This window comes from Pogona vitticeps, chromosome 1, assembly GCF_051106095.1.
Source record: "Pogona vitticeps strain Pit_001003342236 chromosome 1, PviZW2.1, whole genome shotgun sequence".
In the NCBI taxonomy this organism is placed as follows: domain Eukaryota; kingdom Metazoa; phylum Chordata; class Lepidosauria; order Squamata; family Agamidae; genus Pogona; species Pogona vitticeps.
The window spans coordinates 201,488,430-201,514,380 of record NC_135783.1 but is presented as its reverse complement, the minus strand read 5'-3'; the positions used below and the strand labels follow the sequence as shown (position 1 = coordinate 201,514,380).

The 25,951-nt window shown below is 43.7% G+C and overlaps 1 protein-coding gene across 1 annotated transcript; it reads right to left on the bottom strand.

The window, feature by feature from the left end:
• Positions 1-14,585: 14,585 nt before the first annotated feature.
• LOC144587193 (dynein beta chain, ciliary-like) lies at positions 14,586-24,737 on the bottom strand. The gene is made up of 4 exons (XM_078386930.1): positions 24,466-24,737; positions 18,582-18,771; positions 17,631-17,730; positions 14,586-16,117 (listed from the first exon to the last, which is right to left on the bottom strand). The coding sequence occupies exons 1-4, from the start codon at positions 24,735-24,737 to the stop codon at positions 15,873-15,875; spliced, it is 807 nt and encodes a 268-aa protein (XP_078243056.1). The 3' UTR covers positions 14,586-15,872.
• Positions 24,738-25,951: the final 1,214 nt, after the last annotated feature.

Here is a 25,951-nt window from a genome sequence, read left to right as displayed (position 1 = left end):
AAAAATTTATAACATAATTTTAAATGATCTTTAACAGAAATATTTTAAACTATGGTTTAATGCATCATTTCAATCGGTTATTGTGGTAAGAGATGATTATACTTTTAAGTGTATCAATAACCTTTCTACCTAAAAGGCACTTGGCACCTGTGGACAATATGTATGTAGGCAAGAAAAAAAAATTGAGGAATTTTTTTAGGGTAAAACTGATGGAGTTGCATTCTGCCTTTCCAAGCCTTCCATGCTACACATGTTCTGCCCTCCTGGATCCCTTTCCATTGGCTGGCTAGCTAAAGATGCTGGGAGAAGCCATCTAACACAGTGTTCCCCAAAGTTGGGCCTACAGATGTTTTTGGACTCCAGCTCCCAGAAGCCTTCACCACCACCTCTGCTGGCTAGGATTTCTGGGAGCTGAAGTCCAAGAACATCTGGAGGCCCAAGGTTGAGGACCACTGATCTAACACATTTGGAAGGCACAAGGTTGCAGAAGGCTGGTTCAGTTGCCTCTCCTTATTAAAACATTCCTTCACTGAAACTAACTCATATGTTTTTATTATTTCCATCTACTGTATGTTAAATTATTTGGGGGAGTCTTTCTAAACTTTCCCCTTTTTGTATAAGAGGTCCTCAGGAAATGCTGCTAATTGGCTATCAATGAAGGTTGGGTATACTAGTCTAACTCCTATAAACCTGCAGTTCCCAAATCTGAATCTCCAGAAGTTGTCTCACAAGTCAAGAACCTCTAATCACTGGTCATGCTGGCAGGGACCTCATGCAAGTCCACCAACATGCAGGACCCAAGACTGGGAGCCACTGGTTTAGGCTGCTTGATGCCTGGGACAAGGGAACAGCTGACTTGAAAGCTCACCTAGGAAACACCTCTCCCTTAAGTTCAATTCTAGTAGTAACGGAGAAAGAAATTTTAATTGTACTTTCCCAATGGCCATAGGACGCCAAATTCTATAGAGCCTGGCACACTATCCATGGAACAGAAGGGGTAGCCTAACAGTATATGTACAGGCAGATGGAGATTTCACTGAGAAATTCCAGAGAAATGCTCTCTTAATCTAAAGTCAACTGTCGACGCATATAAACAACTTTATTTGGGAAAGCAGGAAGAGGAAAAACTTGCACATCATTTATTTAAAAGAAAAATCAATTTAGTTTACTTATACTGTATTATACCTACATGGGAAAGTACAATGCTAATTGCAAGAAAGATTATTTGGAAGAGTCTTAGCATCTTACAGAGCATCTTTGGCCACTTGATTCCTATGGCCACAAAAGATAATAAGTTAACATATTTTGGGGAATTTCAGACCAATAATCACAATCGTTCTTAGAAAGAGCACAGTGTGCACCAAGAGTAACGAAAAAACTAGCATCTGCTGCAGGTCATTGTGTGCCCTCCTGGCACACACCCCTCTGACAGTGGCAGGGGGGCTAGGGTCACCTGGCAATAACTCCATGGGCTCCTTAGCTCAATCAGGACAGCTTTGATTAGTGGTACTTAGAGATGGGGGTATTCATATACAAATACAAATATCCCCACACAGGTAGTGTTAACAAGGGTCCAGCCCCATCGAGCCAAACAATCCACCCACCAATCCACTGCAGGCACAGATGGCACAATTCAACAAACGGCTCCATAACACACAATCTGCTCACCACTCCTGGCAGGAAGCAGCCGGACAAGCCTCCCTGCAAGGTCAAAGAGTGGCAAGCAAACTGCACCATCCACATCTGCCGCAGATTGGGGAGTGTACCGTCTGGCTCCATGGGGCTGGACCCTCATTCGCACCACCTGTACAAGGATATTCACATACAAATACCCCCATCTCCAGTGGTACAACATCACTTGCACTGCCCTTCCACCCACAGTCTCATAGGGTTTCAGGGGCCCCTTGCCAGCTTGGGGACCCAGTTAACTCCACTGAAGTTCCCCAGGGTCTGGAAAGCAGGAAGGAGAGGAGAGCTCAGGTCCAGGAAGCACCCCTTTTAGGGAAGGCTTGTAGAGAGGAGCCAAAGAGGTCAGGTTCTGCAGCTCATCGAAACCCATCCAGCAACCCCACTACACAACTATCACTTGCCTCTTGCAGGCTGCAACAATGTCCAGGCTAACATAGCCTTGTCCAAGCAAGTGCCTGGAGTCTCTGCCATCTGACTCTTGGCACAAGCAAGCAAGCCATATAAGAGTGACCAGTTTCCCATATTCTCTTCTCCTACATACTCCCATACATCCTCTTCCCATCCTGCCCTTTTATTCTCCTTGACCCCTGCCTCCTCCAGCTGTTTCTCATCAGGGAACTGCCTCTCCTTCAGGTATGTCAGCTTGATCCTGAGCAAACTTGCCTTCCCACTGGCCTGATCCAGGGTAAACTTAGCCTCCTTATGACTTGCCTGATGCTTTTGTGCTGGGGCCAGACAGCTCACTAGGGGCCCATGCTTGCAACTCCTCATAGTCATCTAGGTAGCCAATAAGAATTTTACTTAAGAACCTGATTCCATCTTCTTAGCGGATCCAAATTCCATCACAAAATAGTTAGCCATTACTGGATTTTTTTAAAAAGCAAAGATTAAACTAGGAAACTGGGCTGTTGATAAAATCAGTCTTCTAGATTCTTAGCAGGAGTCCAGAATCCCAGTCATAAGATAGTCTGGATCAGTATAGATGAGACTATGGAGGTTTATCAGTTTTCTTTTCCTGTTAATTCTAGATTTCTGCTGCCTGTAATTTCATGTGTTGTACATCCAATTTACAGAGAATTTAACTAGTTGCACGTTCTATATGCTTCTAGTTGCTTTTGTTCTATGGGCTTCCCATTGCTCTCCACTCTTTTATTCCTGTTTGTGTCTACTGCCTCTCCAAAGGAATAGACCTCAATATTTCAGATCAATATAGGACAAAGAACTGCCATTTGATGTGTTTCGCTGCCCTTTCCTCCAATAGGGCCCTCCACTGCCCCTTTCTGTGACCTGCACATTGCTGTTCTGGATCATGCTGGCTTTTCTGTCCAACAAAGAGATAAGAAATCAATGAAAATAGACGAGAAACAATTTGATTTTAATTTGGAATCTATTGATTTGAATTTTTCATCGCTAAAATGATGAAAGAAAGCCTACATAGTATACTGGTTAGAAGGTTGGATTAAGGTTCAGGAGATTGGGTTTTAAATCCTTGCCTGACCATGAAATTTGCTACTTGACTGGGTGAGTTACAATTTTGGGGCCTAACATTCCTTCTGAGTTTGTTCTGAGGGTAAAGTGGAGAGGAAAAGAGCCATATATGCTGCAAAGGCAGGGTGCAAATTTAATAAGTAAGTAAACAACAACAACAACGTGTTGTCAAGTCAGTTGACTTGGTTTTCCAGGTAAAGAATATACAGAAATGCTTTCCCGTTCCCTTCCTCTGGGGGGTGCCCTGGGACTGTACTGCTTGCCCATGGTTACACAGGCTGGCTCTTCTCTCAGGAAGCACACTGGGGAATGGAACTCCCAACCACTGGCTCCGCAGTCAGATACCGAAACGACTGGGGTATCCAGCTAACTAAGTAAATAGGTAGACCAAAAGAAATACATGGGGCTTCTCTGGCACTCTCCCCCCCCCCAAGTATCCTCCTAACCATCCTGGTTTACGACAAAGTGTCACCCTCTGGAATAGAAGTCAGACAGAGGACTTGCACAAGTGCAAGAGCTCCTATACTCAGTCATGGACTGAGCTGGTAATCTCTAAAATAGACTACTGCAATCCTCTCCATGTAGTGTAGCCCTTGGTGTCAGGTCCAAAATGAGGCTGCCCGACTGATTGCAGGAAACAGCAAATATAAACAGCATATCCCTCGTCTTGGCACCTTGTTTGTTTCCATGCCCAATTCAAGTTGCTCTTCATGCCCTATAAAGCTCTTAATGGTTTTGGACCTCGATACTTGTCAGAATGTCTTTCACAAAACAGCTACCCATCCCACCCACTCCTCACAGTGTTTAAAAACTGTGATGCACAAGGAGGCCAAAAGACCTAACACTAGGAACCACGCTTTCTCGGTTGTGGGCCCTTCCCTTCGGAACAACTTTCCTACAGAGGTTCATCAGACACCATCCCTCTCAGTTTTTAGGAAAGCAATAAAAATGGAATTCTATACAGCTGTCCTTTATTAGTACTTTTGACCATTGACTGAGACACCCAAATTGGTTTTATGTTTGTCACTTCTATTTAAATGCAGGTTTTTAGCTACTCACAGGGAATATTGTACTTATTGTATACTGTAGTTTTAGATTGTTGATGTTAATGATGATTTGACATGTATGAGCAGCCCTGAGAATGTTTGCACTAATGTAGTGGCATACAATTGAAATATTAAACAAACTTTCTCTGAACACATACAGTTGAATATCTCCAACTACATGACATACAGCTAAGCACACATTTTTTTCGGGTGAGAAGTGCTTTTAATGCCCACAGGGGAACTTTTTCTTTTAAATCAATACTGGTCATACTTTAAAAAAAATGTTTGCCTGTGTCATCTCCTGTACCAGAGTAAATAGCGTCAGGGGATATGCGGGGCTCGCCAAGTTTGGGGTGTCGAGTACACAACATAATGCCCATACAGAAGGACAATGACAACTTTGGACATGGCAGAGGAAACGGCTGTTAGAGTAGTCATGGGCTTTGTTGTAGGCTGCTGATGGCAGCTTTGCTGAATAAAAGCAGTTCAGTCCGGCATCAGCTGCCTCAAGGCAGGCAAGTTCTGCCTCAGGAAAGACACAAGGTACAGTTGAGGTGGAGAATTAAATTCCCAGCTCAAAGGAAAAACTGAGAAAACCAGGACCTGGAGCACCAAACTGCCAATATACCACACAGATTTCTACCAGACTAAATGTTCTTCCATGAGGACGCACACATCGACACAAAAACCACACAACCTTAAATTTCTAAAAACCCGAAACCAGCTTCCGGTTTAGTGCAACAGTGTAGTCGCCCGTCTGCTAAATCATAGAAGTACTGTAACTACTGGAATGAAATGGGAACCCACTGCTTGTTGCCCTGACATTCAACAAATTTCCTTGGTATCATTTTGTTCTACAAATGGAATTCTGGGAGTTGTAGTCCAAGAAATATCTTAACCTGTCTCTGAAAGACTTGTTTTTAATTTTGTAAAAACAACGAAGTGGCTCTGTACATATTGGGCTGGCTGCCCTGACTATAAAATGACATTGTTGTTTTTTTTAACAAGCGGGAAGTAAAGGTGCTGTGGAGAGCAAAGTTAGCTTTAGTATTATTTATTTATTTTATTAATTACATTTTTATCCCATCCATCCACTGACCAGGCTCTATACTGGTTGGCTAACAACCATAGGAAACAACTACCCACCCACCACCAAGTGGAGAAATACTAAGACGTCATAAAAGAAATAGCAACAAAAAATTTAAATAAACCCAGAGGCAATGGCGACTCAAAGTCCGCTTCCAACTCCTAGATCATGGTTCTTAACCTTGGGTAACTCAGAGGGTTCTTGGACTGCAATTCCCAGAAGCCTTCACCACCAGCTATGCTGGTTGGGGCTTCTGGGATTTGCAGTCCAAGAACACCTGGGTTACCCAAGGTTAAGAACCACTGTCCTAGATCCACAAGGATGTCAAAGAGGAGAAAAATGCTCCTAAAGGCTTTTTCAAACCATTTAATGCAGGCTTCCACAGTCTAGCAACAAGAAAATTGTGTCAGGCAGTTGAGGGTTAAATCTGAATGGCTGTTCTTGCAGTGCCAAGATGCACCAGGGATACCTCTTCCAACCCCCTGAGTGGATTTGCATAACAGATCTGCCAGGCTTCCTCTGCACGCAGGGACGTTGAGAGTGGTTTCAGACTCAGAGCTAGCCCAACTCCGCAGCTTTTTTGTCAGTTTAAGCCTGCCCCCTCCTGTTGTTTAACAGTTCTGAGACTTTGCAGCCCAATGTGTGAATATCATACAGAAGACAAAGCCAAGTAAAAGGCACTTGAAGGCAGAAATGAGATTGATCTCATACAATTCTTTTGCGATTCCTCCACTTTTTTGTTGTTGTTCGGTGCCCACAAAAAGAAAATCAGGCACACACACACACACAAAAGGAGAGAGGGATACAGTAGTGAAATATGAAACAATGAATAAAACACCTCCAGATACCGTATCAGCGAATAAAGGGGGACGCATAGAAGGAATACATCAATTCACAAGCAAAAATGTTACCCGTTGCCAGGTTACTTTGAGAGCAGCATGGCACAAGTGATGTTCCTCTCGCAAATACCAACATATAAACTAGCAATGTTATCATTATATCCTTTTGATATAATCCGTGACATTTCCTTTTAAAAAAGAAAATTCCAAAACAATGCTTGGAGGCTTTTCTGGATATTTGGGGGCTATTGTTTTCTGTTTTAAGATTATTTTTTTCAAAAATAGAACATTTATGAAAACAGGGCCAGAATCCTCTAGGAATGATGCGACACAGGTTGGCAATCATATGAGGAGTTTACCCATGGCATGGATGGACATGCCCAGGTCATGTGACAGATGTGGTTTCTGTTACGCACGTGGCATTTCACATAAGGATTTGGGCTTCAGTAAGGTGTTAACTGTGTGGCTTAGTGGGTTAGACCCCCCACTTGGCAGCCTCTGCATTGTGCTTTCTGGCATTCTGGGCAGGGAGCTTTAAGCTGCTTCTACCAACATAACTATATGGAGCTCATTTTGCCCTTGTTGATTTTGACAAATTGACCTTCAGGGGGTTTTCTCAGCATTTTATAAATTTTTGAGGGGGCTGAGTGGATATAACTGTAAACGAGACTGTATGAGGGAATTTTAAAAAAAAGACCCCTAACCTGCAATTGTCCTAAGCATGTATCTGTTTGGAAATTATTCCATCCATTTCAATATTTATATATAAACTAAACCAACTATAGAGCTACCACCTACGTGCAGTTTCCGTCACCTGGCCTCCCTAGAGAGAATGGCCTGAGGAAATGTCACCCAACCTGTCTCGGAATGGCTGATCTACTCATGGCATCCGAGCGTAACTGAGCTGTTCCATAACATCTCCTTAAAGCAGGCCTGCTGATGTCATTCGAGCTCTTTTTTGGCACCTCCAGAGCTATGTAACATACAGTACGTGCTTCCCAGGGTCAAGGCCAAAAGGCTGATTATCTGGTGTAATCAAGACCTTTCAGCTAATGGGTGGCCAGGTAGAAGGTATGGTTCCATTCTCAGCCCTGATGGAAAGGGACTAAGAGGATGGCAGCAGCCAACATTTGCAGCAGCTCTGCCACCAGCCAAGTGAAAAGTGGAAGAGGGGTGCAGGGTAGGAGTGTTTCCTCATTTGCCTTCTTTGTGGTTTATATCTTGTCTGCTAAATCGTGGAGTAAGCAGCAGTGGTGTTTCAGAGATGCAAGTGAGGCTTGAGGCTTGATGTTATGCTCTGCCCAAACTCTGCTTCTGTCCAGGCTTGCAATACTTCCTCACTGCCTGTGCCATGTGAGCCGGATACGCCCCCAAGTTAGCTGCCATGCATGTCCTATGACTGGAGCTGAATTAGGTGAATTACCAGAGTCTTATGGCTCAGTGGTTAAACCGCTGTACTGCAGCCAAAACTGTGTCCACGACCTGGGGTTCAAATCCCAGGTAGCTGGTTCAAGGTTGACTCAGCCTTCTAACCTTCCGAGGTCAGAAAAATGAGTACCCAGCTTTGCTGGGGAGGCAATGTGTAGTCTGCATAATTAACTTGTAAACCGCCCAGAGAGTGCTTGAAGCGCTATGGGGCGGTATATAAGCAGCACGCTTTGCTTTATAGCTTTCTGACATGGAAGGAGGGCCTGCTTTGATAATTAGGAGCCTGAGTGCTGAACCTCCCTTTGATGCAAGTTTCATCACTGGGAGTTGTGAACTGACCATATGGCCCTTCAGATTAAAAGTCTTCCATCGTTGCCCTGTTCATATAAATTTCAGGCCCTCCCTATTGACCCAAAACATTACGTAGAAAGAGGGTGTTGCTTTAACTTCAGTGAGATAACAAAAATTAGAGCACTTGGCTCTATTCATATAATTCGTCTAACCATTTCTAAAAGCTGACTGGCCTTTGCAGCTATATCTCTTGTTTGACTGCTCAATCCTTTCCGCGTCTTGATGTAGACAGATGTATGGTAGGATGTCTTTGTATCATCCCAGCAGCATAAATAGATACTCACTGAGTGTGTAACAACAGCCTTCTAGAATTCAAAAATTACTTGTTCACCACGCTGCTTGGTTGTTTTACAGATACAGTAGCTATAGATATGAATGCACACATAATCATACATATGATACATATGATCTGTAATCATACAATTATATATGCACATACAGTGGCATACAATTTGTTAAGTTTCACCTTGAGTACCTATCTTGAGAGAAATAAGAGATATAAGTTGGATATATAAAATAATTTATTTATTTATTTTATTAGATTTATACCCCGCCCATCTAGACCAAAGGTCTACTCTAGGCGGCAAATTTTTATTTGTTTGTTTGTTTGTTTGTTTATTAAATTACCATATTTAAACATGGATGCATACTTGGGTGTTCATATATTAAGTGAAAAATTGTGTCTATTGAGACAGGCTGTACACACTCCTATAGATCAGACTCATTCTTGCTCTATTACAGTGGTGCCTCGCTTAACGAGTGCACCGTTTAACGATGAATCCGCATAGCAATCTATTTTTTTAGATTGCTAATGTGATCGCATTGCGATGTTCTGAATAGGCAAAACATCGCATTGTGATGATCGGTAAGCGTTTCGCTTACCGATCTTTGCATTGCGATTTTTTTTAAACAGCTGGTCAGCGGTTCCAAAATGGCCACCGGGTGCCAAAATGGCCACCACAAGTGTTTTCACGCCCTGCCCTCACTTACCGAGGGTGCGAAAATGGCGGGGCTATGGAGGAACTTCACTGAACAGTGAGTTTGGGAGCCATAGGAACGCATTAAACCAAGTTTAATGCATTCCTATGGCTTTTTCCGTTCCGTTTAGCGATGTTTCTGCATAGCGACAATTAATCTAAATTTTGCTGGATATATGGTAGTCTGATTCAGTACACACAGTTGTTTGTTTAATGAATGGATTTACATGTCAAGAAGAGTGAGAGAACACCATTTCATTTTTGAAATCAAAAACTGGCCTTTCAAAAAGATAAGAGGCTATTCAAGCCTGATCCTATCATTAGGCAGCATGAGTCAACCACCTTAAGTGGTAGATGCTGTTACATACAGCACTGATGTTACCTGTCTGTCATGGGTTTGGAGGGAAAGTTCCATCCTATGGGGAGTGGAAGGCGGGACATCAGGAGGAGGGGCTGTACTGTATATATAGGTGAAGCCTGTGGGAAGAAGCTGGAGAAGAGCTGAGAGAAGAAGCTTGAGTGGGAGTCTGTGTGTCAGACAGGGTACTACTGTGTGTCAGTCAGTACCAACCTGATAGGTTCAGGTGTCTGTATGGTTAGCCAGAACTGATAGGTTCAGGGTCTGTGCTTCAAGTTAAGTGTTCTGTGTGAACCAAACTGTGTGCATGTATGAATGAGACTAAGCCACATTACTATATCTTATTCACTTGATCCTTTTATTTTCCCTGTGTGTTGTTTTAAATAAACCTTATTCTTTTATTTGTTGAAAATCCATCCCTGGTCTGTGTGACTTCTTATAGGGAATGGTTGGTGGCAGCTTAGTTAACTGTGGCATATCCCAGTAGGTCTGGGTTTGTCACATTGATTGGTGTCCAGCGTGTGGGATACGACTGGTCCAGTTGTCCAGCGATCCAGCAAAGCCTTGGCAAGTGTGCCCAGAGCAAGGGGGGTCTAGTCAGGGACAATCTGAGAGCGCGTAGGTAATCTTCTAGGCTTACCTCACGGGGGGGGGTAAGCTAGTAGAAGAACGTGTAACCTCAGATTGGGGGCTAGATTAGGGAGCTCTGAGGCAGCCTGTTTTGGCGGGAAAAAAGCTGAGGCAAAACTGTAAAGTAGAAGTGATCTGGCCTGCCTGCTGAGAGGCCCAGCAGAGGGGGGTGGACTCCAGCTGGCTACAGTTGCAAGTAGTGCTGAAGGACAGCAGCAATCTATAGAAAGCTGGTTCTGAGGCAAAAGAAAAAAAAAGTGGTCGCTTTATTTTGAGGCTTGACTTTTGAAAGCAGCCTGTTCTGGGGGGGGGGATTATGCCCTTGACTCGAAGCCAAATGGCAGAAATGGGTGAAGTGAAAGACCCCCAGGTAGACCAAGGTTCTGAGGATGAATTTGGCTCAGTGCAAGGTGACAGCACGGGAGAACAGAACCCAGAACTCAGGAAAATACTCCTAGCCCAACAGCATGAACTGAGGGTGAGGGAAATGGAGGAAAGATTAGAGAGAGAAAGAAGGGAAGAAAGGGAAAGGCAATTTGAAATGGAGCAAAGGGAAAGAGAGAAACAAAGGCAATTTGAATTGGAATTGCAGAGAGAGAAAATGGCGTTTGAGTTAAGAAAATTGGAACTGATGAATCAGAACAATAATAACAATAGGGATTCTGAGGGAGGCCAGTTGTCTAAAGCTGACCTGAAGAAATTCCCTGTGTACCACAAGGGAGATTGTCCTGAGGTGTTCTTGTCCCTAGTGGAAAGAGCGTTTGTGGACTTCTCAGTGAGGGAAACTGAGAAGATGACCATTATGCGATCTTTAATCAGTGGCAGCCTTGCTGAAGTTTATTCAGAGATGCCACAGGAACTGATGAAAGATTTTGCAGAGTTTAAAAAACTGGTGTTTGCAAGACATGGGATAAATGCGGAACAGCTGAGGCAAAGATTCAGGTCAATCACCAAGAAACCAGAGCAGACTTTTACCCAAGTGGGGGCCCAATTGGTGAGGCTGCTAGAAAAATGGCTATCTCAGGAGGGGACAGAGACCTTTCAGCAGCTCAAAGACTTGATAGCGCTGGAACAGTTCTATTCAGTCCTGCATGGGGAACTGAAATTCCAGGTGAGGGAAAGGAAACCGAAATCTGTGGCAGAAGCAGCCGAGATCGCAGATTTTATTTCCCAAATAAGAAAGCCCTTGGGTGAGGGGAAAGCGATGGGGAAACCCAAAGAAACCTACAGCAAGTACTCTCAGGGACCAGGGAAAAGCCAGCAAGGGGGAGGGGCCCATGGTGAAGGGAAGCCCTCAGACATGAAACTAAGACCTCAGATTTTGGAGGGAAAACCAAAACAGGATGAGAAAGACTCAAAATATAGCAGAAAATGTTACTTCTGTCAGGGAAAGGGCCATCTAATCTCAGAGTGTGAGAAATTAAAGCAGCTAAAAGGAATTGTGCCTCAGGATTCGAGTGGAACCAAGCCAAAAGCTGTGTTCTGTGTCCAGAAAGAGCAAGGCTCATTGTCACTGAGGGAGCCTGTTGCCATGGCTACTCAATCTGGAACAGCTACATCTGCTGATCAGGCTGAGGAAAATGGTCCTCTTGTAGAGGTCAGGCGCTGCCTACTGGTGAGAACAGATTCTCAGTTGGTTGAAACAGCAGGGGTGGACGTAGGAATACTTGACCATCAGTATCGGGGGCTGCGGGACACTTGTTCCCAGGTGACCCTGTGCCATCCAGATATTATTCCTAGGGAATATATAATCCCAAATGAGAGCATGAAGGTGGCAGGGATTGAGGGGCAGGTGATCTCACTGCCAGTAGCGGAGGTACCTGTGAACTTTCAAGGCTGGAGGGGAGTTTGGCGGCTAGCAATTTCATCGACTCTGCCAGCAGCCGTGCTCGTGGGAAATGACCTGGCTGAACATGTGAAACGGGTGCTAGTGATTACACGTTCACAAGCCACCACGGGGACAGTTCAGGGGGGTAATGATGAGCCAGAGACGGAAGCAGGGGGGAGTTCAGAAGCTGTGGTGGAAACCTTAACCACAGACAGCAGATTTGGACAAGAGCAAAAGGCAGACGCCACTCTCCAAAAGTGTTTTGAACAGGTGACTGACGCCCAGCTAACACCTGAAACCCCAGTGAGATTTCTAGAGAAAAAGGGGATTTTGTATAGAGAGACCCTGAGGAATATCTCAAAAGGGGGAGATGGGATCCGAAGTCAGCTAGTGGTACCTGAAAAGTATCGCCCCATGATCTTACAAAGGGGGCACTCTGACATGTTTGCTGCGCACTTAGGGGTGAACAAAACACAGCAGAGAATCACACAGAATTTTTACTGGCCTGACATAGGGAAGCAGATCAGGGAGTTCTGTAAACAATGTGATGTGTGTCAAAGGCAGGGGAATAGCCGCGACAGGACCAAAGCAAAGTTGTGCCCTTTGCCTGTGATTGACACTCCGTTCAAATGCATAGGGGTGGATATTGTGGGACCTTTGCCCAAGGCCACAAAGAGGGGGAACAGGTTCATTCTCACCATTGTGGACCATGCCACGAGGTACCCTGAAGCCATTCCCTTGTCTAACATTGAAACTAACACAGTGGCAGATGCCTTGGTGGGGTATATGTCCAGGATGGGATTTGCCTCAGAAATAATCACAGATTTGGGCGCATCGTTCACATCGAAGCTCATGAAACGGTTATGGCAAATCTGTGGAATTAAGCACAAGGAAACCACTGCCTATCACCCTGAAAGTAATGGGTTAACTGAGAAGTTCAATGGGACTCTAATGCGCATGATTAGGGCTTACTTGGCAGAGAATCCAAACAATTGGGACCAGAAGCTGCAATCCCTTTTGTTTGCTTATCGATCAGTGCCACAAGCCAGTACCGGGTTCAGTCCGTTTGAACTTTTATTTGGGAGAAGGGTGAAAGGGCCACTCGATTTAATCAAACAAAATTGGGAGCAGATCACCCAGGATGACCCACAAGACGTTGTGACATATATAGGCACTTTAAGGAATGACTTAAAGAGAAACCTAGAGCTAGCAGCAGAGACCCTGCAAGCTCAAAAGGTCAGAAAGAAAGCTTGGGATGACCAGAGAGCCAGGGAGAGGCACTTTAACCCAGGGGAGGGAGTGCTTTGGCCTAGGCCCTGCAAAGAGAACAAACTGCAGCTGGGTAGCCCAGAAATAAAATCCTTGGGTCACATAGTAGGGGGAGGAGTGATAAAACCCCTAGAGGCCAAGATAGAAGTAGTTCGTGATTGGCCTAGACCCAACACCAAGAAAAAAGTCAAATCATTTCTTGGGTTGGTGGGCTACTACAGAAAGTCCATCCCGAGGTTTAGCGAGATTGCGGCTCCGCTGACCGATCTGACGAGGAAGAAGGCTGATGACCGCATCCCGTGGACCAGCGACTGTGAGGCGGCGTTCCAGAGGTTGAAGGAGGCGCTCGTCCAGTATCCAGTGCTGCGTGCTCCTGACTTCGACCGGGAGTTCATCATCTACACCGATGCGTCTAACAGCGGGGTAGGAGCAGTTCTTTGCCAGGAGGATGAGAATGGTGACCAGCATCCAGTGTCCTACCTGAGTAGGAAACTCCAGAAAGGTGAGAGACATTTGGCAACCGTGGAAAAGGAGTGCCTGGCCATAGTCTACGCGATCCAGAAGGCCAAGCCTTACATCTGCGGAAGACATTTTATTCTGTGCACTGACCATTCACCACTGCAATGGTTAAAGACAATGAAAACCCACAATAGTAAACTTATGAGGTGGGCTTTAAACCTGCAAGACTATGACTTTGAAGTGAAGGTGGTCAGAGGGTCAGTGAACTGTGTTGCTGACGCCTTGTCAAGAAGACCTGAAGAATGAAGACGGCGAAAGAAACATGGACTATGTATATATTTTGGTGACCAAAGGTTAAATGTACCTGGTTTTTTGAATGTGGTTTGTATGAATAAAGGTAAATTGATGTATTGTATATGGTAAATGTTTAAATGCCTAATTGATATGGTTAACTTAGAATGTAAGTATAAGTAAGTATGATATTGTATGTATAACTGTTGTGTGTTTTATCCAGGTTGTTTTTTGGGAAAAAGCACCTTAGCTTTCCCCCTACAAAACAACTTATAAAGAGGGGAGGTGTTACATACAGCACTGATGTTACCTGTCTGTCATGGGTTTGGAGGGAAAGTTCCATCCTATGGGGAGTGGAAGGCGGGACATCAGGAGGAGGGGCTGTACTGTATATATAGGTGAAGCCTGTGGGAAGAAGCTGGAGAAGAGCTGAGAGAAGAAGCTTGAGTGGGAGTCTGTGTGTCAGACAGGGTACTACTGTGTGTCAGTCAGTACCAACCTGATAGGTTCAGGTGTCTGTATGGTTAGCCAGAACTGATAGGTTCAGGGTCTGTGCTTCAAGTTAAGTGTTCTGTGTGAACCAAACTGTGTGCATGTATGAATGAGACTAAGCCACGTTACTATATCTTATTCACTTGATCCTTTTATTTTCCCTGTGTGTTGTTTTAAATAAACCTTATTCTTTTATTTGTTGAAAATCCATCCCTGGTCTGTGTGACTTCTTATAGGGAATGGTTGGTGGCAGCTTAGTTAACTGTGGCATATCCCAGTAGGTCTGGGTTTGTCACACTTAAGTGGTAGATGCAAAGAAGCATCTGTGGCTATGAACAGGCCAAACAACATTCTCAGCTCTCAAAATTCATGGACTTTGGCTTTTGGCCTCTCTTGGTATATCACCTGATCATCTCCTTTCCTTCCTTATGCATGATTATTATTATTATTATTATTATTGGTTGGAGAAAGACTGGCTGGGAAAAAAAGAAACATTCCTGCGTGAAAAAGCAATAACAGTTTATATGGCACAGATGGGTGACCACAGAATTCACTTTACAGTCCGGGACTAATGATATGACTCAGAGACTCAGGAGGAGGAGGGATTGGCCTGGAATGGTAATCAATTGGACATCACATATTTTCCCTCTTTCTCTCACTTTAAAAATAATGTATTACCTATTCAGGTTTTGGTGTATTTTTGGAGGGACTAAATTGGTGCCATTAAAGGCCTAAATTACATCTCTTTGAAATTAGATGTAATAAAGTAAACTATCTTCACGTGAAGGGCTCTCAGAAGAAAAGGAAGCAAATTCTGAATTTACATATCCATAACCAACATAACAAAACAAAACCCAAAATAATTCCATTGTCTTCAAATAATCACTATCCTAAACTGGGGCTGCCCCCAGTTGTTTCTTCTGAGCCTTATTCCCTTTTCTTTGAGAACCAAGGTTTGTGTGCATCATGATCTGGACTCCATTCTCTAACCTGTCCTGCTTCCCTCAGGTGTAGTGTGGGACACTTTCATGTCAAAAGCAGGGAGATACGATCCAGCGATGGGCCATGTTGACTTCTGTGCAAGGAACTGGGAGGAAAGCACTATTTTGGTCTTTTTCAGAGCATGTCTTGGGATGGTCTAGGACTACTATATTTATTTTTACTGTGGTCTATGTGGCCCCTAGAGTTCCCTGCAGCCCTATGATTTAAAAAAAAACACCAAAAAACAGAGGTGGTCCAAATCATTAGTTACACTTGAAAATCTAGATCATACATCTCTGCCTTGTTTTAACATTTTTAATGCCTGCATAATTATTTTTATGATCTGGAACTTCTTTTTTAAAATTGTAGATCAAAATACTGGATTTCTGACCATCTGTTCTGTAAGAATAAGCAGGCACTGCAATTACAGCATTCCAACGCTAAACATACCAATATAATAGGTAACATATTGGCAGACAATGCGAACAAATATTTTTAAGAACAGTTAAAGTTGGCTCTCCAGCAAGGCAAAGCTGAACTCAGACCAGCAAGAAGGGTGTAATTAAATAGTTTGTGCACACTAAGTGGAATCCATAAACTGCAACTTAATATGGCAGATGTCGGTCTTTAAACCTTTTATCAAAGAAACATATAACTTGCTAACTGAGACGCGTAAAGTACATTTCCCTTACCCTGTCAATTAGAAGATTGCAAAACTCCTGTAGCACGACAACAATTCTGTTGGGGAAGCTGTAGTGCTTGGAATGGGTCCAGATCAGACAGATGGCATGGAAAAGGGGTGCAATGAGACGTTCAATGTTTGAGAAACTGGATTCTTCCAAGTAGGCAATGTAGTGTTTTAAGGGGCTGAGATACAAAGAAATATCCTGGGCTTCAGAAAGCGCTGAAAAGAGCAGACAATAAAATGATTTTATTTAGGTAGGCCTGTTTAGAGTTTATTCGGACCTTCTAAATGTAAGAGTGGCGTATGGGGCACAACCTGTGCTGAATCAATGAGGTCCTGCTCCAAGTTTGCCTCTCTTCTCCCCGTAATGTGGAGTTGGCATGACTAAGCCAAGTGGATTCTACCGCATTAGCCAAGGAATTTGTCTCATGGGACCAACAGTTGGTATTTGTTTGTTTGCTTCCTGTATGTTTAAGCTGCCTAACAAAAGAAGTCCTCAAAATGGTATACAGGACATTAAAGACGTATGGGTTGCAAATGTCTTGCATGCGCAGAACTCTGGAACCTCAGTTATCAGGAGCGTAAAGTACTTCTGCTTGAGATTTCCTAGCTTAAAAGCTTGGTGGGCCACAGAAGTAACCCAGTAGAACTCAGTCAAATGAGTCAAATACATGGAATAGACTGCATTGCTGGTGGTTAGTTACAGCCAATAGCAAAACCAGCCAACTAGTGATGGCCATGAACCACTGAACCAGGGGGTTGTGCTAGTTCATTCTTCGGTTGAACAGGTGTCCGATACTTCCCATCCCCGCCTCCTCCAGCAGACACCCACTTGGAGGCACTGCCTGGAGTGCCCCAGCTTCCCTGCCCTGCCTCCTCCAGGCACTGCCTCTGAGTGGGGACCCACCACAGGAAGTGGGGCTGGGAAGTACCAAACACTTGTTTGGCACAAGGATGAACCAGCACGAACTGCTGGTCTCTACAGCCAACAGCCCAAAATAGAAACGCCATACTCTCTGCCTATAGGTTTTATGGGCAGAAGTCCACTCTTAGGATGCTCTCCCCATGGAGGAAAGGAAGGGAAGTCTATTTCTGTTAGTTCCTCCTGCCCTTTGCTTTATGAAGGCTGGTGACTCCAATGTTGTGGAGGTGAAGATTCTATTTTGAGTTTTAGTCTGAACTTTACAGGAGATGGTCCAAGTTGCTGAACTCTATTCATTCCCATAGACTCAGCATACTGGATAGCTCCTTTGAAACCTGGGGACGGTTCACCATCCTTGTGACATCTGAACCCCCTACTGCTTCTGTTCCCTAAAACTTGCTCCAGAGTGTTGATGGGTTTCCTCTAAGATGGTATGGGAGGTGATCTGGAAGATGGAGAGAGAAAGAGAAGCTGGCAGTGATCACTTCCTCTTGTCCACCCAACTTCTACCGCAGAATCTTCCACTAGATTCCAGTCTCATCTGCAGATAGAACGACTCTGGGTCTCACCTGATCAATATGAAATAACTATCACGTCCGCGTTGTGGACAAGACAAATCTGACTGCTGATTCATCGGAAAACTTCTAATGTGAAATACAGATGCATACGAAGCTTGCCTTTACTGTGTAGTTTATGTACTGGGTGTTGCAGAAACAAATCACAGTATTCTAAACATTAACCAATTTTAAAAAAGAACAAAGAAATCAAAGAACTTTGCATGTGTTCCATACAAGGCATAGGGTTCCGTACCTTCTTCAACTTTCATGATGAGCTGATTGAATCCAGAATAATAGCTGCTTCTTGTCTTGTTCAAAGTCTCCTTGATTTTACAAACCTTCGGGTTTTGAAGCTATGAAAAGAGGTTGGGAAACAGTCAGCACAAAGATCTTGCTTGTTTGTTTGCCTGTTTCTTTTCAGTAAGCAAGAACTTCCTGTTTTGGGATGATGAACTCCTGCACAAAGGTTTCTTGGCCACCCTCTGTTTTAGCACACTGCTCTAAAGAGACAGAGATAGAGGCTGAAGAAACAGCTGCCCAATCTGGAAGAACTCTTCCCCTTCATTTCAGCCCAAAGGGACATGGAAGAGCTGGGGACCCAAAGGGCAGACATCAATTGGCTTTTCCTGTTTCTTTATGTGGAAAGTCTAGTGGTCCAAGTAAGGGAAGATCTGATCAGAAGGATGACCCTGCCTTGACAAGCATAACTAGTTTGTCTGATCAGCAGAAATTATATGCACCAGCTGAAACCCTGTTGCTTAGCTTAGAAAGTCATACTAGAATAGGCCCATTGAATCTGAGGCCATTTAGGGAGTCAACCCCTCTGTAAGCTCCATCAGTTCAAATGGACTTACTCTAGTTGCAACTTGTTACAGTAAGCAACAGGATTCCGGCCAGTATCGTATTCCAGTCTCTGGATTTTGTCTTACTGGGATAGTGGAATAGTCTAAGGGATGCAGAAACTAAACCCAGGGTAGATAAATGTAGAAGAAAAGGTGAAGTAACACAGATGTCACACAAACATAGTTCCCAGTGGTTTTAAGTGTGCAAATGGACAGCAAGTGGTGTCCCTCTGTGGGGAAGGGGTGGGTGAAAATAGCTGGTGCCTACATCGGGCACAGCTGTCAAGAACCTCTGAAATATGACAAGCATATCATGAGTCAAAAGGCCTCCCAGTCTGTCTCTCGTGATGGGGCAGCCTTACCTGCTCATAAATCCCCTGCAGGTTTTCCATTTGCCTCTGCCAAAACTTGATTTCTGCAGAAGGACCAGGGTTTCCTCCTTGTAAAATCAACTGAGCAGAATCCAGTCTTAACACATCAGATATCAGATGGCTCCACTGAACTACCAGGGTTTCAACTGCATACAGTGAAGTGACTTCCGTATAATGTGTCCTGTGGTAAAAATTGAAGGGAAGGAAGGAAGGGAGGAAGGAGGGGAAAGTGAGGAGCAGGAATCTAATACCCATCCTGGAATACATGCAGATCTCTTTCCTCCAATTGCAAAAGCATGGAAGAACTATTTAAAAAGTGAATATGCCTAACGCAAACTATAAATATGAGAGAGATTGATAAATAGTTTATTATAACAATGGGCAAGATAGTGAATAAGTGAGAGATTTAATTGTTTTTGCAATGTTTAACTTATATGTGTGCAGTTGCCACTCAAAATGGCTGGAGATCAAGGGCTGATATAGATTCCCTTCTTCTTTTTGCCCTGCTTTTATGCTACTGCTGCTGCTGTTGCTGCACCCATTAGGATTGCTGTAGGTGTTTCAGTATTCATTTCTGAATTAATACATGAGCGGTATTTCTTGGCAACACCCACAAAAGATATCTTGTTGTCTTATAGGGAGGCCTACAGAACACTAGAACTGATCCATTGAGGTGAGTAACGTTCATTGGTCACTTGTATTTTTTAAAAAAACTGTTTGAGATAAGAGATACTGTCCAACCAGTAGATCATATCCTGGACTTTAGATTCAAGTGAGCACCTTGTGCTCACTCTATCATCCTGGGGAACTGAGCAGCACTAAGAAGTAGCAGTATACCCTCCTCTAAATCTACCCTCCTCTGCCGTCCCTGTGAGGGCAGAGTCACTGAATCAACTGCTGAATGGTAAGTCAACACTTGATATAACTTGCAAAGCTTCGGGGGGGGGGGTCTACTGCAGTTCCATGAAGCAGCTGAATGCAGGTTCCGTTACAACCACCTGAACAGTAAGTGTAATGAACATCTGTTGCAAAAGGATATTATATAAGCAGGATATTAAAATAGTAGCTAAAAGGGGAGGTGGTAATCTCATTTATACTTCTTTCTTTCTCTCCGTTGAAATTTGCTCCTCTTTTTTTTAAAAAAAATGGCAGGCACTCCTGCAGACATAGATGAAAATATTCACAAAGGCGGAGGGGCTTATGTGTTTGTTCGTTTTTAGGCCTCCTTTCTCCCGACAAGGGGACCCAAGATGGCTCACAATAGTAAAAGGAATTGAATTAAAAGCATAATAAGTTAGACATTAAAAACAATTAAAGTATGTGCTAATTAAAATACAATTGAATAATTAAAATCAAATGAATGTTAAAAACTATCTTAACTCTAAGAAGGCATTCAGGGACTCAAGTCGTGATTGTTAAAAGCCTGCCTCAAAAGATGAGTCTTCAGCTGTCGGCGGAAGGATAAAAGGGAGAGGGGCAGCCTGACCTCCCGAGGGAGAGCCTCTTCCAGCCCCTGGGAGCAGCCACCGAGAAGGCCCTCTCTCGTGTCCTCATCAGCCGTGCCTGCGCTGGCAATGGGACTGAGAGGACAGCCTCCTCTGACAATTTTAAATGCAGAAAAGAGTCATATGGGGAGCCAAAGTCCTTCACATAGCCTGGATCCAAGCTTTATGGGTAATGACCAGCACTTTGAATTTGGCCCAGAAATGGACTGGTGGCCAGCGCAGTTGTATGACGGGCATTATATGCTCCCTGTAACTGGCCTCAGTCAATAGTCTGGCTGTTGAGTTTTGCACCTGCTGAAGTTTTCAAACCGCCCTCAAAGGCAGCCCCCGCATAGAGCTTGTTACAGTAATCCAAATGGGACATAAGGTGCTGGACCCCTTTGCTCTTGCCCCAGTTCAACTGAGCACACTTTACTTGTTGGGTTTTAAAAAAGTGTTGCAAATTGACTTCTAAGGAGAATGAATTTAAAGACATGCTAAAGCCACCCATAACATAGCAATAGTAGCATGGTGCTCTGAGTTCCAGAGCACCATCTTCCCACTGGATGGCTGCATTCTCCTTAAATGTAGCTTTGCAGTCTCTGGTTACCGGTGGATATTCGTGTTCTCAAATGAGAATGGATATTCTCATTTGAGAATATCCGGTGGATATTCATGTTCTCACTTTCAAATGCACATCCCACTGGATCCAGAGGCATACCTGAATTGGAATATCCATCCATTTGTTTCAAAGGAATATGTACTCAGGTAAGCAGCGGAATGTCTGCCAATTCACACCTGGTCTCTTAACTACTGTAGCTATGTCTAAACCGCATTTGTGACAGAGCTGGGTCAGAACAAAGTACTTACCATACGAAGATGGCAGGCAATGGACCTTCTGCTCAACAGATGCACTGTAGATCAGAGAAGAACAATGACTGCTATCAACATCTAACCTGACTAGAAAACCTGAACCCTTCTGTGTTCAGAGCAGGCTGCCAGGGCCAGCCCTACCATTAGGCAGAATGATCCAACCACATCTTGCAAAATATTTGGGGCGGCATGGAAAGGCAGTAAGTGGCTAGTTATTTGATTTGTCGCTGTATTCGAGAAGAACAGAAGTATTTGTGGGATGTTCTGCTTCACATGTTAAAATAATTCAACTGAGGATAAGACTTAAACTACTATCTTTGGGGAGTGTTTTGCTGCTCTGAACCAGAGTTTTTTTTCCTGTTGGGGTGTTTTCTACAGTCTTGCATGCTGTCTGTAGTTGGAGGGACTGGGAGGGAACTTTTCTGGGCTGGGGCGATTGTTCACCTATCTGGCACTAACCAATCATTCCTTCCAGCTTTTAAATTCAAAGAGAGTCCTGGCTCTCTCCTGAGTATTCCGTATGTCTCTTTCATTGGTTGGAAGCAGTTGTTTTTGTTGCTGTTGATCTGTTCAGTTAGTTATTGGTATGCAATAAAGAAAACCATATACAGAAGTCTGTAATTGCAAGCAATTGTAAGTAAAAAGAATATTTTTATTCTTTCTTTTACAAATGTCTCAGAGGGAGTTACTGAGAGTTTAAGTGCCAGTTAATGAGAAAGGGGTGGACTCTGGGGAACTTATATATATTCTCCTCTTTGGAACTCTGTACTTCCACTGTTTAGCAAAAGAGAATTTTATCAGAAATTCAAAACTCTACATTTCCAAATGGAGTACCTGCTCTCCTTGACGTGCAGGGTTCTAAACATATTTTGCTGATATATTTTGCTGCCATCCACATGATATCCTCCTGCTTTTCTCAGTTAGCCATTTAATACAGAAAAAGTCCGGTCCTACAAACCACTCCCTGCACAGTCACAATGGTGAATACTTACACTGCCTTTTCATCAAGACTTTCCATGAATGTTGGGAGGGGGAGGCAGGTTCTCCTTGCGATGTGGCCTTGCAAAATGCGCACAGTATTTTTCAGCATCTCCGCCTGCCTTCTTGTGTCCTCCAGGACTACTGGAGGCCAACCCCTAAAATTGTTTGGGTTGGAGAGAAGGGCCAATAGAACCTGCCAGTGATAAACAGAAAACTCAGGACTGCATCAAGAGGAGAAACATTTTCAGAGACTCTGAAGTCCTATCAGCTAGGTGCTGGATGAAACGTTACAGAAAAGTAATTGCAAGATATTTTCTCCTTATCTAGCTTTTTTCTGTATACATTACATTTTTCTGACCCACTTAATCAAAACAGATTTCTTTTTAACTGTTCAGCAAAATATTTGCTGGCTGATGATAGCTCATATTTGCATGCAGAACAAATTTCGGCAACGTAGCAGAAAAGATGAGAGGGCCTCCTCAGCATTCTTTATGACGGTGTCTTCTTATTGTGCCAAAGACACCCTGAAACGACTTCGGAGGCACAAATGCAAACATCTTTGGCCCCAGCCTTTCCACTCACCCACCCTCCTTCGTTTCCTCCCCTGCCCCATTGCTGCCTGTTAAATGCATTGCCCACAATCCTGATTCACAGCCATACATGTGTAATGCAAAGCTGAGGAAGTGGCAGGAAAACATAGCCCGCAGGGTGGAAGGAGTATCTATAAAGCACTATAAAGCACTTCTGCAGGGTGTTGCACAACAGTCCCAATGGGAACCCTGTGATCAGTTGTGCAACTGTGACAGAAGCCATGCAACTGCAATGTGATCAGTTGTGCAACCGTGACAGGAACCATGCAACTGCAATGTGAATTGTAAGGCATGGCATACTTAAGTCAGCTTGAAGAGGATTCCAGCCAAAAAAGTACAGAGAATATGGAAATGCAAGGAAACAAAAAACACTCAGAAAATGTTAAATGCCATCTGTGGCATGTGGCCATGTCACTGGCGTTACCTGACAGATGAGAACGGGAGCTTGGTCAAGAAGGTGATACGAAACCTCTCCTGATTCTGTCTCCTGTTTATAGCCGGACTGGGATACTTTTGTAGATCCCATTTTCCGCAAAACATACAGACGTTTTGTTTTCCAAGGTATAGGTGTCTGGGTGATAAAAGAAATTAGAATCAAAACCCACCAATGGCTAGTCAAGTTTTCAAGACTTAAAATAAGTTGCATGCACGTGTGGGTTTTTTAAATGTGCGTAGCAGTGTACCATCTAAATACTGCAAAACTGAAAAAGCTATATTTCCCTATGGACCTTTTAGCTCACACAAAGCTGTTGTATGGAGTTGGGTACAAAATAACATGAACCTTTATTTTGGACCCCAGTGCCCAAGAATTCTGCTGAGACCCTGCTGGCTGGGGGTTCTGGGAATTGTAGTTTTAAAATGTAGGGTTTTAAGCTCTGCAAATTAAAAGCATAAAGGAGGCTCCCTTGTAGGGAACCTGGCGCTTTGGGTTACCTTTTGTTTTGTTTTATTATTGCTGCAGCAATAAGCAGGATGCATGTGATATATTCACATGTACACAGTGTGCACAACTATTTTGTATAGGAAAATAAGAACACAAATAATAAGCAAGCATTTTTCTCAGGTTTGCTATACATAGTTGGTGGACTGAGCTATGGATTTCAAAAATCTACCCATCAGTCTTATCAGCTCTTTATGTAAGTTGCTCCGTTTGACAGTGTGTTATATCCAGCTCCAATGCACATGACTGCCCTAACCCTTTGCAATCAATGGAGCAGGTGTCTGCATTGTTCCTTGCATACAGCCCATATTCAAACAGCAAAGGCAGCTATTTACCCTGTATAGTAAGATTCTGTTTGTGCCACAAAACCATGGTTTTTTGCCCTTAACAACATAGTTTTCATCAAACAGATTTCCATTTCTGCATCAGAATGACAAATAGCTTTGGAAATGCATCTTCACCATAATTCTTCCCTGCATGCTCCTTGTAACATTTCAGCATCCAGACTGCTTTCCTTCATGTTGATAACTATTGACTCAGAAGAACCCCAAAAGACCACAAGATTTGCCATTGGTAAAATACCTTCCCCCTGTCATCTCAGCTTCGCACATTTGAGATCAGTCGAGACCCACTAGGGAAAATGAATGAAGCCCAAGGAAGAGGCAGATGCATAAAATGCAGAAGGCTAGAATAGATTGGTCATGAGACAAGAAATGGAAAGTACACCTTGTTAGAGCTAATCACTCAAGGTAAAGTAAGTGGTGGGGGGCAGAGTGCAAGAATGAGAAGAACCTTTGGGTTGAAGAACCTGGAAGACTGTTTTTTGGGGGGCAACACAGCCTCATTGTTTAGAGATGCTGCATCCAAAGTCACAGTGACGATGGCAATGTATAATCTACAGTAAGAGAGGGAGGAGGAGGAGGAGGGCCACTTGATCATCAAAAGTTCTTCACTTTTGAAGATGCCAACCCTTGTATTTTGTTCCTACCTGTCCGTTGCTTATGTACAGGTTGCCACCAGGGTTAATGAAAAGGACAAGGCACGGGCATTGTCCATGATCTAAGAAGTCCAGTAAGAGCCTCTGATTCTCCTCCGTTGAGATGAAGAGATTCCACTTCTCTGTCTTCAGTCTGAAGGACTTGAAGGCTAGCTCCTTGATGTGATCTATGCGCTCATCTCTGGCCAAAGCGGAATTCAAGTTGAGACCAGCTGGGCTTCCTGTATTCCGGGGAGCACCGGGAAAGGAATCGGAGCTGCTCTGTCCTGCTGATCCCAACATGCTGGACCGTTCCAGCTGACAGCTCTGGCTACAAGGAAAAGGAAACATTGGCCCAGTGAAGATGCAGCCTGCAGTCCCTTTCTCTTTGCACCGCAGATTCAAAAAGCAAGAACCTTAGCGGCTCCCATGTCATGCTGTTCTCTGAGGCTATGAAAGAGCAATGCCTACTAAGCAGAACAATGGCTTTAACAGTATTCTGTGTGTTCCTTAAACGGCAAGAACAGTTCTCCTTCACCCACCTATTTAATGCCACTTTTAAAAAAATAACAACAGAAGTAAATGGATCTTCTTAGGGGCTGAGACAGTGACAGCTGAGCAACAGAAGCCCTCGGCATTCATGGTAACCTGAGCAAGACAGCTACCTTGGGTTACACCGCCTCCTTTAGAAAGTGTGGTGTCGTTTTCAGAAACAATCCCGAGGCCTTCTGAAAGTAGCTGGGAATGGTGGCACAGCCTTCCTCCAAGTACTGAGTTTTGAGTGTGTCGGTGAGCCCATTGCTCAGGGAGCTGGAGGAACGTTTGAAAAACCTTCCTATGATTAGGGAAAAGCCAGACTCGCCAGTTTAAAAGAAAGATGAAGGACTAACAGGCAAAAGGGCTTCCCTCATGAGGAAAGTGTGTCACTGGAGTCAAAATGTGAGCTCTTCGCCTTGGCTGTTAAACCATGAGGTGAAACTGTGGGAAACCACTGCGGACAGGAATACCTGGGCAAAGGGGGAGGAGTCACCACCTCTGTTTTTAAATGGTTACCTGTCTTGTGCACTTTGCATTCTTACTTGTGAAAACACCAGTAGTGTTCACCAACCGTCTGCAAAAACAATTTTAAAATCTAATTAAAACATTTTTAAAAAATTACAGATAAGATACTGTACATCCAATCCTGAAAATTAACCCCAAATCAAATATTAGCTGACTAGTTTTAGGAGAGGTAGCCCTGTTAGTCTGTGCAAGCATACCAGGCCACCCAAAATTTAAATCAATAATAAACAATTAAAAAGACAAAAATGTTGTGGCACCTTAAAGACTAACTAACATATTTTTATGTGAGTTAGATTAGGTGACCAGATTCCAGAACAGAAGGAGATCGCAATCTAGTTGCCTGTGGTGTAACTGGAAACAATGAAGCTTACTTCTGAGTAGATCAGCTCTACACCATATATGCTGCCCAGAGACCTTTGGGTAGTGTGGACGGCATATAAGTTAAATGAATAAAT